This window comes from Sebastes umbrosus, chromosome 13 (genome assembly GCF_015220745.1).
Source record: "Sebastes umbrosus isolate fSebUmb1 chromosome 13, fSebUmb1.pri, whole genome shotgun sequence".
Lineage (NCBI taxonomy): Eukaryota > Metazoa > Chordata > Actinopteri > Perciformes > Sebastidae > Sebastes > Sebastes umbrosus.
Genome location: NC_051281.1, coordinates 17,103,043 through 17,117,994, shown reverse-complemented (window position 1 = coordinate 17,117,994; position 14,952 = coordinate 17,103,043). Strand labels below are relative to the sequence as shown.

General features: G+C 38.1%; 1 protein-coding gene across 1 annotated transcript in view; it reads left to right on the top strand.

The window, feature by feature from the left end:
- hs6st3b (heparan sulfate 6-O-sulfotransferase 3b) overlaps positions 1-4,300 on the top strand; it is a 77,153-nt gene extending 72,853 nt beyond the window's left edge. Inside the window, exon 2 of the mRNA XM_037790740.1 lies at positions 3,180-4,300. Within this exon, the coding sequence (XP_037646668.1) occupies positions 3,180-3,948 (769 nt within the window). The 3' untranslated portion in view covers positions 3,949-4,300. The remainder of the gene's footprint in view (positions 1-3,179) is intronic.
- Positions 4,301-14,952: the final 10,652 nt, after the last annotated feature.

Here is a 14,952-nt window from a genome sequence, read left to right as displayed (position 1 = left end):
GAGCAATATATCGATATTATATTGATATCGATATGAGACTAGATATTGTCTTAGATTTTGGATATCGTATTGCATAAGTGTTATCTTTTCCTGCTTTTACAGTAAAGTGATGTCATTTTCTCAACTTACCAGACTGTAATAGCTGTTCACATTACTGATAATCATTTATTTGGGATGCACCGATCCAACTTTTTCAGTGCCGATACAGATAGCGATACCGAGTACCGAACCGATACCAATGTTTAATTAATAATCTGTATGCCTCACTGTGTGGAAGTGCCTGGGATCATTCTTTTATGTGTAAGGCAACATAAGGCTTAACATAAACATTGCTTTCCAAACAAAATGTAAGAAATAAATACAAAAAATTCTGAATTGTTATTCATTATTAAAATAATAAATCGTACTCCAGCAACTTGATAAAAAATCTTCAAAATCAACAGGAATTACAATTCAAGTGTGAACTTTGTTAATGCAGCAACACATTGATAAAAACTTAAAAAGGAATTAAAATTCCAGTATATAATGCATATAGTATATAAACATATGAATTGAATAGATCGGCCCCATTGTCACCGATATCCAATCCAGCTAATTGAGTCAGTATCGGCCCGTATCGGTATTGGTGCAACCCTATTATTTATCAAAGATCTCATTGTGTAAATATTTTGTAAAATCAATAGTCAATCCTACAATATCGTTGCAATATCGATATTGATGTATTTTGGCAAAAATATCGTGATATTTGATTTTCTCCATATCGCCCAGCCCTAACCAACAGTCTAACACCCAAAGATATTCAGTTTACAACAATATACAACACAAATAAATCCTCATATTGGAGAAGCTAGAGCAAGAGAATGTTTGGAAAAATGATTAATCCATTATCAAAAAAGTTGCCGATTAAATCAACAAATCGATTAAGTCTAATTGTTTCAGCTGTAGAGCAGACTCCTGGCGTCATCCCCCTCCATCCTGATCAGTGAAGCAGACTCCGAGTCTGGTAATGGCCGTGATGTAATCTCAGTGTTAGAGCTGATTTAACAGAACTGGTAAGGACAAAAATGGAACAAGTTGTTGTTAAAAAAAAAAAAAATGAGCAAAAGTTTGGCCAAAATATTCCGCTGTGAATCCAACCCTGAAGGACAAGGAGGTGTAAGCACAGACAGGAGAAGGTTTGTGTAGCTCTTTTATTTCCACTCCTGGGCGAGGCTGTGTGTTGAATGTTTGTTGTGCTGAAAGAAGTGAAGCAGCACCGAGAACAGCTTTGGAGTCGGTGTGAAATCTCAGCGCCGCACTCCACTTTATCTGCCCTGACTGTTCTCTGGGGAATGGGTTGCATCATTAAATATTCACATGGCACTCACAGGACATCACCTTAGGAGAGGTTTAGCTGGCCAACACCTGTCCAATCTTTGTCTTCTATCAGAGTGCGCTTTGACAGGTTCAGCAGAGTAGAAGGTCTCCTTGGAGGTCGTCAACCTTGGCATGAAGGGCAGATGAAACCCCCTGTGTGTGGCCTGTCACTCTCAAGCAAAATACCAACTTCACAATCAAATGTGATTGTACCCATGCAGTTCTATTTGACATTTTTGCTTTTTTTATTTTTTTATTTTTTTTAAAGAAACTGACTCCTCTCTTTGTACAGTACAGTGTTGACACTGCAGAAAACTTATGAATCCATATTAAAGGGCGAGTCCACTATTTTTGAGTTTTTTTAGGTTTTTGTATCATTCTGTAGCTTCGCAGTTGCATTTTCAGTTGCATGTATTCAAATCCAAACATTCAAATTTTGGTCGAAATATGTATGTTTTAGTGTCAAAATGCTGTTTTTCCAAGCCCTTCTAAAAGCGTTTTCCCACGTGACCTGACATAGGTTTCTATACGATGTCGCTGCTACATATACAGTATCTATACATCCTTACAGTCAGCATATTAACGAAATATACTTTAACTTAGATGGCGGTTGGCACGCTCCCAGTTTGGTGAAGCAGACAGGAGTACCGACACGGAAGCTAAGCAATGTACTGCTGTGGACGCCACGTTAGTTCGGATGCGAAAGTCACAGAATAACACAAACAAACTCACCGATCCAAGCAGCGGTAGACCTGCAACTCCCATGTTCTGTGAGGTGAAATTACTGTGTTTGTGAATGGAGTCTGGTCTGGTCTTGGAAAGGGCTGTCTGATGGCAAGGTAAAGCTGTGAAAATATTCTAAATATAGCATACAATTAAACTGATATAGATGTTTTTTTTAGGTGGGTAAAATACGTTTTTCTGCTGCTTTACCTCGCCTCCAGACAGCCCGTTCCGACAGTAACTGAAGTTGTTATAATGTGGCCACAAATTTTAGTGAATTCAGTCATTTTAGCTCGGAGAACGCGGGAGTATACATACGACCCCACTTCAAAAAATCCAAACCAACCCTTTCAGTTATTTCCAAACTTAGCACAGCTAACTTTGACTCAGCGAGTGCTAGCGTTCACATTATTCATAACCTTATTGATTAGCTTACTTTGGAAACCTACATCACTGCTTTTTGCAACAGCTGGGTGGCCGTTTCCATTTGAAAAACAGAACAGATGCTTCCTCGTTCAGTGACTTGTCCTTTTTGCAATGATTGAGGACATAGTCACTCTCTCGGGGAGAAGTTTGTTTAAAAAAAGAACAGCACTCATTTACCAGTTTCTCACCACCAAAATGCCAGCCGATTGTGTTTTCTCCTGTAAAATGCCCTGCTGATTGGGTGACAAATGATTGGTAGGACACCCAGTTAAAAGTGCAACACATATGAGGTACCAACACTGAAACCTCATTATTCTGTAACAGTGACATGTTTGGAATTTAGTTGGGTCAGTTTTACTCACTTTCTGTATGTCCATGGATTACCATTATGTCTTGATTCCCAATTATTCTCCATGTTGGCAGGTGGGAGAAATCTGTGGAGTGGAAACGGTTCTAGCTCAATTTTGTTAAATCATTACTCTGGTGCAATTTCCAAGGGCAATATATAGAAACTCTAATAATGTCATTAGTGGGACTTTCAGTTTGCCAATTAGCATTCAACCTTGAAGTTTCATACACTGACAAAAAGTCACCATCTGTCAGCACAATGCAGGGCAGCCCTCTGTGATGATGATGCGCTCACAGCTCTCTAACTGTGTTTGTTTTGGCTGCAGGAACTTCTACTACATCACCATGCTGCGAGACCCAGTCTCCCGCTACCTGAGCGAGTGGAAGCACGTCCAGCGCGGAGCCACGTGGAAGACCGCCCTCCATATGTGTGACGGACGCTCGCCCACCCAGGACGAGCTGCCCACCTGCTACAGCGGGGATGACTGGTCCGGTGTCACCCTGACAGAGTTCATGAACTGCCCGTCCAACTTGGCCAACAACCGACAGGTCCGCATGCTGGCCGACCTCAGCCTGGTGGGCTGCTACAACCTGTCCTCTATGAACGAGAGCCAGCGCAACCACATCCTTTTGAGCAGCGCCATGAGCAACCTGAAGAACATGGCTTTCTACGGCCTGACCGAGTTCCAACGCAAGACGCAGTACCTGTTTGAGCGGACGTTCAGCCTGCGCTTCATCTCGGCGTTCACGCAGATCAACAGCACGCGAGCCGCCAACGTGGACCTGAGCGAGGCCGTGCGCAGACGCATCGAGGAGCTCAACTATTTGGACGTGCAGTTGTACGAGTACGCGAAGGACCTGTTCCTCCAGCGTTTCCAGTTCACCCGCCAGAGGGAGCACCAGGAGGTGCGCTTGAAGAGACGCGAGGAGAGGCGTTGGCTGAGGGAGCAAAAAGAGCAGGGAAGGCCGTGGCCGCCCAAACACAGAGGGGGAGGAAATGGAGGCGGGAGAAGGGGAGGCGGGTTGGAGAAAGGGACTGACGGTGACTTCCCCACCACCACTGAGGACTACACAAGCCAAGTGGCCCGTTGGTGAGGCTTTGGTCTTAAGAGAGAGGAGCAAGAGAGAGATTCCTCACAGACTTGTTTAAACCTTTGACTCTCTCTCTCGCACATCCTATGTCTCTCTCTTTTTGCCTCACCATTAATCTGTCTCCTGCATCTGTCTGTTTTCTCAGCTTCAGTGTGATCCGAGCGCTCTGCTGTTTCTTTATGAAAACTGCCAAGTCTGCGAGTCTCACAGCAGCTCTGCCTTGGAGTGCCCTTTGGTGTCTTAAATCTTTAAATGCTGTTTATACATTATTTTTTTTTTTGGTCATTTGATTTTCGCCTTGGTTATTTCAATGTGTTGAATAAGACAGTAAACTGAGGTGAAAAAAGAGAAAAAAAAAAAAGAAAAAAAATCAAAAGAAGCTGCCATAGACTGCATTGCTTTTAATTTTGACATTCAAAGCAAAATTGTTGAATGTCATTGAAGTCTTTGTTGCAACTGGTAGAAAACCATTTGAAAGATGTAGTTATAGAAGATGGTTGCATGTCACACGTCCACATTATACTGACAATTGGGGAGAGTGAGTTTCCAAGATATGCAGTACTGTAAGCCAAAGTCAATAAAAAACACAATGTATTTATTGTATTTAATGACAATGAGACCTTCTCTAAAGACCATGCTGTATGCATGCAATACCCATGTTTTACACCAAATTATAGAAGACTATATCTCATTCTTATATTTTAGTTACAGTCCAATATGTATTATTTTCTCAAGTGCAATACCTTGCCGACTTTAACACGTCTCCCAAAGATAACATGTACACACAAAACCAGTCACAAAGAGGACATCTTGCTGAGCAAAATAATTTCAGTCTTTCCCCGTACTTTGGGTAGAACATTTTGTTTTTTACATCAGAAAAAGGAAACAAGTTGTCTGTGATGAGAAAAGCATATTTTGCGAGTAATTCATTTTTTGAAGTAGTGGGTTGCGGAGATAAAAAAAAAAAAAAAGTTGGTAAATAGTACAGGTGATGAAATGTGTCAGTGGCTGGTGTGTGGTCCGACTGTGAATGAGATGATCAGCATTCAGCTCTCACGCCCCTCCCCGTCACACTGGCTGCTTTTACATGTTTGTAGAGCTGACGGCAACTGCACTGTGGGCAGCGAGAGCACTTTAATGCCAGCAGAGCGCCAGCCCACAAAGACCGGCCTCAAAGCAGATATAGTCGAAAAATAAAACATGTCTATCATTTCTTCTGCCCGACAGTTTCCAGTCCCTCAAATCCAATCAGCGTGGCAATACGTGAAGATGAAAGAGGGGCTTGTTTTTATCTGCTTAAATAGGCTTCAGTGATGCTTTTTATGCCTCTTATCTCACATTCACTCCAAATCCCCTCTTATCAAATTAAATGTTCACTAAATGTCAACATTGAAGTGTAACGTCTGCTGCTAATTTAACATTTCTCATGTTTCCTCTCTGATTGCAGTTACTTATGAAATACCTCAGATGGCACCGTTTTGTTCCATTTTTAAAGAATCACCTGTGTTTCGCCTTGTTTGAGTGATTCATCCAGCTCGTGCAGTGAATGTGTTGAATGAATACAGGTTTGAGCTGTCAGGAGTTGTATGGGTGCGCTTGTCTGTACGGATGCACTTAGTCTGAATTGAGTGAGTGTGTGGACGGATGGATGGAAGAGAACAAAGACGAGGTGTATAGCACATTGATAACACTCCCATCAAATGGAGCTACAGCTCTGAATATTGAATCATTCTGTGTAGAATATATAACTGAATTTGTGAAGTTTGTGTTGAAATAGATTGGTGACAAAAGTTTATTTCATGTCAAATGATTGATAAACTGGTACTTTATACATTTCAATGGCACTTTTAAACTCCGCTACATTTATACGACAGCTATAGCTGCTAATTACATTTCACACTGTACATGCAACATGAAAACATTGCTTATGTATCATGTAGAATAATCCAATTATATAAAATAACTTTTTATATGTTCTGCATAATGCCTAATTATGTAATATAACATGAAATATTCATGACTAGATAAACAAAAATCCAAATTTAGGGGGAAATACACATTTTTGGATATATTTATTAAGAATTTAACCCTCAAAAGATCTGCTTTATCAAGACTGTGTAGGTGTGGTTTGATACATCAATGCAAAAATAAGCCATGGAAGTAACTCAATTACTTAATTATATTTAAAATCCTAAGTAAAATAAATAAATACAGTCATTCATGTATAGGACCCCATTGCTCATAGTAAATAAGCCGATATAGAAAATATGTTTTAGGGTCCTTTAATTAAATTTTGAATGCAGGATCATTATTTTTTCAGTAAAGGCATTTTGACATTTCATAGTAGGAAAAGCACAGGTGTAAATAATAAAATGAATAATGTCTGTATTCCATATAGCTACTGCATTTTCAGTGTCCTGGTATTGTCATTAATTTATAATATTAGTAACTCCTTTCATATTGTCTTCTGTGGAAAAGGTGTTATTGTTGTTATTGAGTATTTCTTTAACCACAGACAGAATATATGCATTAACTGCTAATTCTACTGCTATTAGACCAGGAGGATTTTGTTTTTAAATTGTTAATTGCCAAAAGCACGTTTATTTTGGAAATTTCTTTTAATAAACCAACATGCAGCACTGCTGTGTGACAAGCTGTAGGAATTACAATGTTCCCCAGTGACAGATGGTATGAGGACTGCATGAGCAGTAGAAGTGCTGTTTAGCTATTAATGAAACCCCAATGAAACACTTGTTGTAAATGTGCTATATACCTCAATGTGCTATATATATATATATATATATATGTGTGTGTGTGTGTGTATATATATATGTATATATATATATACATATATATATGTGTGTGTGTGTGTGTATATATATTTATATATAAACTACAGAATGCAATTTTTGTAGAAACTGCGCTGGGATTGCTGTTTGCTGATGCAGAGGTGAGGTGTCTGTGTGTTATTATCATTAACACCTGTGTTGCGCTGCCTTAAAGCCTTCAGTGAGATGCAGTATACAGACTGATCACCTAGAGCTTATATATATATATATATAGAGAGAGAGAGAGAGAGAGAGAGAGAGAGAGAGAGAGAGAGAGAGGGAGACAGAGAGCAACAAACGGAACTGTAATAGTTAAAAATGTTAAAATGTAAATAACACCTGTGTTTCTGTGTAATAAAGCTACTGTGACACCACACATCAGAGATCAGAGAAAAAGTCTAATTAGCACATCAGCTGTGTTTTCCCACCTGCAATTAATGGTTGCTATGGAGATGGTAACTGCTGAGTGACTCCTGGGTCAGTTAACTTAATAGAGAGAGGCACCACTCAAACTCTAGTTTAGTACTCAAAACATAATTCCTATTGCTAGATTTTTTAATTGTGAGAGAGAGTGGACTCTGCTAAACACACTGTGGGAAGAGCAAGCTAAAAAAATAAATAAAAAGGTCCCTTTTTCTGTTTTGCTTTTGAAATTTCTGGTCTCAGTTAACATTGCAGTCAATGGGGCAGTTGGATGGCACTCCTGTCACTTAGAGGCTCATAGCACAAAATGTGTAAGTCTGTTTGCTTAGATAGATACCTTATTTGAAAGAAGGCACGTTCTTCTACATGTTGATTCAATATTATGTATGAAGAGTTAACATTTTGGGAGTAAAGTGATGTTGAAGATACATTTTCCATGTTTAACAGCCATTCTGCATGTGATGTCCCACATTCCATCCGTCCATATGAATGAAAATAATTCACAGAAAAATTAATAATTCAAAAAGTATGAAAGATGCAAACGCTTAAAGTACTTCCTGATAATGTCCTCAATGAGCTAGTGTTGATGTAAAAAACAATGAAGAACATTGCTGTTGACCAGTAATCCCACCAATTAAATCTGTGCATCCATTGGCTTAGCATAATCAACAACATATGTAGATAGAAAACTCACATTTAAAGGCTGAGATCTCATCAACTCATGAACAAAACGTTAACAGAGTTCTTTCTTTCTCAGTCACAGTTGCCACACTGAACACTGAAAATATAAAACAGCTGAATAATTATAAATAAAACCAGAGTACACTGTTAAATTTTAAGCTCATTATTTCTGTGACTTCTTGATATTTGTTTTTCCCCAAATGATGTCCTAAAAGACTTTCCACCAATTTTGAAATATGACATATGAAAAGTGAAAACTCTCAGACTATGGTGTAAATAAAGTGATGGGGTGGGAAAAAGCCAACATGGATTTTCACTCTAAATTTAACTGACATTTCCAGAAAAGTGTGACATGCCGCTTTGTTAAAGGAGCATTTTAATGAACTTGTACTGCCACTCCATATCTCTGAGAAGCTGATTTATCTGTATTTATTTGTTTGTTTATATAATTTCAACTGTTGCTAAAGAATGGCTTTGCCTGGTGGAATATATCAGTATTACCAACACCTCAGTGATAATGGAGAGAGAGCTTTCTTAGTGTAAGAATTTCTATGTACATGTTAAAAGTCTTGTGATGAAATGAACAGTCTAAAAGCCTTTTGGCGTGTAATATTTAATCTGCCATTTTGTCAGACCTGAAAAAAAATGAGTGAATTCTGCTTAAGATATCAGAAATAAATGCATCGAATGGCCATGATATCATGATGTGTGTTGCCTTTCATATTCTCAACCTAGATATATGAATATATAGTATGTTTGTAGGTGTTTTGCTTCTCTCTTCCCAAAGAAATGTTCAAAATTGGTTCCAGAAAATTTCTTTGTGAACCATCTCAAAGCAACTTTGAGAGTACCTAAAAGCCACACTGTATAAAGGACCAGTGTGCAACAATTAGGGGGATCTATTGGCAGAAATGGAATATAATATTAAGAATCGTTGTGTTCATTACCTCAGAATGAGCCATTACTATCTACATAGGGAGCGGGTCCCATCCATGGATGTATAAAGATAACTGGATACAGTGTTGGAGGCGGGCTCCCGTTCATTCCTATGAGAGTTGCTCAGTGGCGCATGAAGCCAAAATGGCTCGACTGCTGAGTGATAACATACCCGGATCATCCGGCGATCTTCCGCATCCATTGAGCCCAGAGAGAACGCGCAGTACGGCTTCCCTTAACCACGCCTCCCAGCCCTCGGTCCAGCCTCAGTCTGGGTCTCATTCACATGAACGGAGGAAGGGAAATAACTCTGGATTAGTAAGTTACTATTATTACACGGTTGTGTTGAGTACTCTATTCTGATTGGTCAATCACGGCGTTCTACGGTCTGTTATTTCTTTATAACAGACCATTGCTATGTATAACAGACCGTTGCTATGGGCGCAGTTCTGATGTCGGACTCTGGCGGACCATTTTTTGGGTCAAATTATTGATTTCTTAAGTAAGTAGCCGTGTAATAAGCGGGATAATGGACAGCTAGCGGGTCATTGTTGTTTCTTTCACAGCTCGCTGTGCATTATCCTTTACTTAGTGCATTTTACAACTTTTAGGACCTAATGATTTAAATAAGGGCTATTCAAGTGTTCATGGGGGGAAGTTGATTCACCTCTAAAAAATGATCCACCGAGTTACAGACGTCTCTTTCCCAATATAGGGAAAAAGTTGTAGTACCGCCATTTGGCCACTACGAAGATTTGTTTCACAGCCCGTCACTCTTCCTGGAGGCTTGGTCCCCTCTCCACAGAGTCCGCCATGTTGCATCACCATGTTTATACAGTAGCCCAGAACGGAGAAACCAACTGTTAACTTTTCCTGCTTGGGCCAGAGTCAATCACGTTACTGGCTCCCGTCGCCGCCGCTCTCTCTCTCTTGCTTCACCACTCACTTCCCACGTACACACACACACATTCTACGCACTGGCTCTGCTCCAGATGACCTACTCTTACAACAACTGGCTCTAAAGAGGGACATTGGTGTTTTCGCGTCGGCCACAATAGCACTGCAACATGTTTGGCACCTCACTGCTAGATACCGCCAGATCCTACACACTGGACGTTTACACATCACAAATAGTTTTTCTGATATTAAATGTACTAAAAATGTAGAAAAAGTACAAGTAAATGTTAATAAAGCAAGCATACAGATTTTTTAGATTTATGAAGTTTATTCCTCTTAATAACATGTACATCACCTTAAAAATGGAGGCTACATTACACTTCTTCAAGTCTAAAAGGATTTAAAGAACAGCCTGCAGCCTGCCTGGACTTGAGCCGAAATCGAAACTACAGCTTTGAGCACACTTTGTTTATATTAGCCATCACATGAATGATGTAACATGCAAGCTAGAACCACTGATTTGCCAAACCTGCTTGCTTGAAAGAGTAACAAGTAATGAAGATGCTCAAGGGAAATGTATCGGAGTAAAAGTACACATTTTATTTAGGAAGTGTAGAGAAGTAAAAGTGAAACTTGACAGAAATATAAAAACTCAAATAAAGCACAGATACTCCCATAAAACACTTAAGTACAGTAATGAAGTATTATTACTTTGTTACATTACGCCACTGCAGTTCAACTATATTTTTAGCTCATAATGTGATGCATAGACAGAGAGATTTATTCGTTAATTGTGTTGACTGTAATTTACTTAGCGTCTGTCAACCAATTAAAAGAAAAATGTAGAACATTGTCTTATGCAGACAGAACCAACTGCTTTGCTGAAATTTATCATCTTGCAAAAGGTCAAGAAGGAATTACACAGACTGTATGTTCAGACTCAGAATAGCCTGCTCTACACAATTACACAGTGCATATTCGTATGAATATTTTCATTTCTTCGGATGTGAAGAAGTAACAAGGTAAGCATGTGTCTGGTTTTTATACGGTCTTATTAAAGATAAGCACGTCCAGTGCTTTTCTTAGGAACTGGCTTAATATTTTCTCTTATTTCTATTTATTTCAATTCAAATAAGCAACAGACTATTACATTCCTTATAGGCCAGATAACAATTAATTTAAGGGAAGTTTATATCTGCATATACAGTGATAACATGACATATTTATATTAGCAAAGCACTTTGAATTATTAAAGCAGGGTTTGATAAATGGCACCCCTCCAAGGACTATGAGGTACCTTTTATTTTATTTTGTGTAATTATTCATTTATTTAGATGCCTTTTGCTTTTACGTAATCTATATTTATATGCTAATGAGCCACTGGACACCTGAATTTCCCCAAGGGGAATGAACAAAGTATCTTCTATCTATTCTATGTAAAAGCAGCATGAAATGTAATAAAAATTATGCTTTTATTGTTATTAGATCACTGAATTGGTGTTAGCAAGTGTAAGAATATTGCCAACAAAAATACACTTACTTCACCATTAAAACAAAGTGCCTCAGTGCTTACAGTATATCGAGTTAACTTGGTGTTTTCCAAGGCACACTTCACATTATTGCTCTGTATCCTACTGACATACAGAAACTTCTGCTTCCCTCCAGGTTGCACTGTATGGATGGCTGGCTCAGCATTTCAGCCCATGACTGCAGCAAGTCATTTCCACCCAGATGGCATAACTGTATTATTTTCTATGTTTAACCGTAGGAAGTGTGTAATGACTTGAAAAAAAAAGAAGAAGAAAAAAAAAGCACCGTTGCTCGAAGACATTTGCTCTACTTTCTGAGCTTTTATAGTCAGCACAAAACCCTGGTGCCTGATAGGCTACTGATATGAAAACATTTACAATGAACATCTTTATCAACAGTAGCATTTAACACTTTATTCAGATGGGGAACCAAACAAGAAGAGTTTTTACTGGTTAATAACATAATAAAACAAAATAAAACTAGATCAGATCCACTGTAAAATTATCTTAGAAGCATAATGTCAGCACAAATTATATCCCAAAAAAGACAAACTATGTTCTTGGTGTGAAAAAACAAAAACAAAATGAAAAGAAAATGATGTTTTAACCAAAATAAAAGTTAATTTGGTTTTCTTTGGTTTCTACTAAAGTTCATTCACATTCATTTGGTCCATCAGCTGGCCTGGTGTAACTTTCATATGGTCAGATCAGAGAACAGTACTAACAAGACTCTGAATATTGATATATATCGATCCTCGCTTTAACATGCAGGTCGTCTATTTACCCACATTGCACACCCTCAGTGAGCACAGGATGTGATACAGCTTGCATCACAAAACCAACACCTCACAGTTGGGTTTGTGAACTAGCTGCGCCCCCCCATGTTGAGCCTGTCAATTTGTGAAAATATATTTTAGAGAAGACTGACATCTACAGGCCGTACAATACAATTGCTGCTTATCTTGTGTTCTACAGGCTGTTAATTCATACAAACGTTCCAGAAACCCCCCAGTTTTCCTTATGATGTTTTTAGAACAATAATAAATGGAATGAAAGGAAGAAGAAATTAGCCTGTCTCCTATTCAAATATGTCTGTTTCTCAAACACAGCTCTGCTTTGCTTCTTTTACTTTCTTACACTAGATGGGAGTGTTGCTCTCAACAATTAAATGAGCTGCAAGTACAGTATACTGTATTCACAGTACAACCCAATGCTTTACATTTTCATCCAATATTCTACTTGAGATTAATTAATAAAATGTTTAAAAGCAAAGGACAGCAGAAAGATTAAGTTCATATATCAGTGATTAACGTTGTTTTGAAAGAGACAAAGATGTGACTGAGAAAAACTAGATTTGTTTTATTTGTAGTAGAAGAGATCTTTAGTAGATATAGTATCTTTCGTATGTCAGGACAATAAATACATAAAATACAAGTATTTTCCCCTGAAAAGCAGTCTTTTCAGGTAATAACTACAAGAAACATCTTGTAGTGTACTGTTTTACAGCTGAACAGTACACTACAAGATGTTTCTGAAAACATTTGAGGCGAGAAATAGGCATTACAGTAACAGAATATTGATTCATATTTGATCAGCGCTGCCTAGTTTGACCATTTGATCAGAGTTCACGAGTGATTGACAGCTGCCTCCACTGAGTGAACAGCCAATAGGAACGCTCTCTCTCTGAAGTGACCTGTGATTGGTCAAAGTCTCCCATCACGCTAGATTTTTTAAAGCCTGAAAACAGAGCCATGAGGAGGTGCAGAAGTCTAGTTTTCTCTCAGAACACTTGAATTACAATATGCTGAAAGGTAATTATGGATATTTGTGCCCAATGATGCCAAAAATATTCTGCCGACTGCCACTTTAATGAAAGTGCATGTGAAATCAGAATGAAAAGAATGTGACACCTATCAAAGCCACAAAGAAATATTATATGGAGTGTAAATAACTAAATATGTGCACAACAAACAGGGTTAAGGTCAAAGAAATGAAAGCAGGGATTGCTGCCTTCTCTTTGTTCTTATATCTGACTGTCTTTGACAGTGACATTTTCCTCAAAGGGAGCAATATGGTGACCTTTCCCTGTGGCACTTGATGCCACATCTCCAGTTTGTTGAAGTGATCTGTCAGTATGACAGGTCAGATTAAACTCTTCTGCTGCTTCAAGAAGCCTGGAGGAATATAAAAGGGAGGCAATCAATCAATTAGTGGTAACTAGTTTGTGTGTTTAAGTATTTAGGTAGAGCATAACCATCCCAAACAAATACATCTATTGGTATAATAAGAAGGGTTAGTCCTCTTGTCACCACAAACTGTCTCCTTACTCTTTATTATAGTCTAATTTATTCCTATCTTTCATATTGTAATATAATTTGGGTGAGTACTTTTCCTACAAACCTTCATAAAATTTGAGTTCTCCAAAAAACGTTTGCAACTCGATCAGAGACACACATCTCCTCTGCTCCTCTATTTAAGAAACTGCAGATTCTTACTATTTATGATATCAATATTTCTCAAATAGTGTTTTTATTTATAAGATACTTTCTGGTGGGAATGTTCCTGAGCAAGACCTATTTTAAAACAAATTCTCAGGTCCATTCTTACTCAAACCGTCAGTCTCTAGATCTTCATCCTCCTAAACTCCTCACTAGTAGAGGTCAATTTTCAATAAGATTTAGAGGAACCACATTACGTAGTAGCCTTTCATATCTATCAATAAACTGTTCATCTGTCAAATGTTTCAAATGTCGCTTAAAGGGTCATTTAATTGCTGTTTTGTGATTGCTTTTGCCCATGTTGTCCATGTATCTGTTTTTAAGTTTTTTATTTTTTCCCACTCACAATGTTGTTTGGTTACGATTGTCCAGAAGTCTTTATAGATATTTAAATCAATATCCTCCTCACAAACACTAACAATACACTTCCACGCAACACACACACACACACTTGTCTTTTTTTTAATATATTTACTGTATTGTTATTGTTGTTATTATATATATCTTGTCCTAATTGTTTGTTATCACTATTACATAGTCATATTATTTATTTATATTAATCTTGTCTCTGGGTGGAGGCTTCAGATAAGCCCAGTGGGTTTTTTGCCTCTTCCTGCACTGTATATTATTCATTTATTTATTTTTGTTATGTTAATGTTATGTAATCTTAAATTGTGCAAAATAAATAAACAAAATAAACAATCACTGCCAGTGTATGAAATTACAGGCTGCTGATGTTTTTGTATGTTCTGATGTATTCAGAGAAGCAGGTTCATCCTTTCATTTAAATCTACATGGAAACAAAGAGGTGCTGTCTATAAATATGTTCCTACAGTCGTACCAATTTGTTAGAAAATGAATAACAGGAAGTTAGCTGTATAGTCCACAACTGAGGCACATATATAGGCAACTTTGTAAAGTCTATAAGTGACACTGACAGAAAGTTATTTTTGTCTTTATTGCAGAAATATGTTGTTAACATAAAAGCAAAATCTTCCCTGAATCCCTCCCTCTGCACGCTCCCTGGTTGATCTGGGTTAGCATCCATCTTATTTGACCTTGAGCAGGCCTGTAAGGCTGGGCTACTGCTTTGCCTCTTATTCTGATTATACAAGGCAAATGCGTTTCATTATAACTCTTTTAAAAGCCATTCATTATCATCATTTCTTATACAAATATATTGGATTCACAACTCTTTAGGGTACACATGGGGCT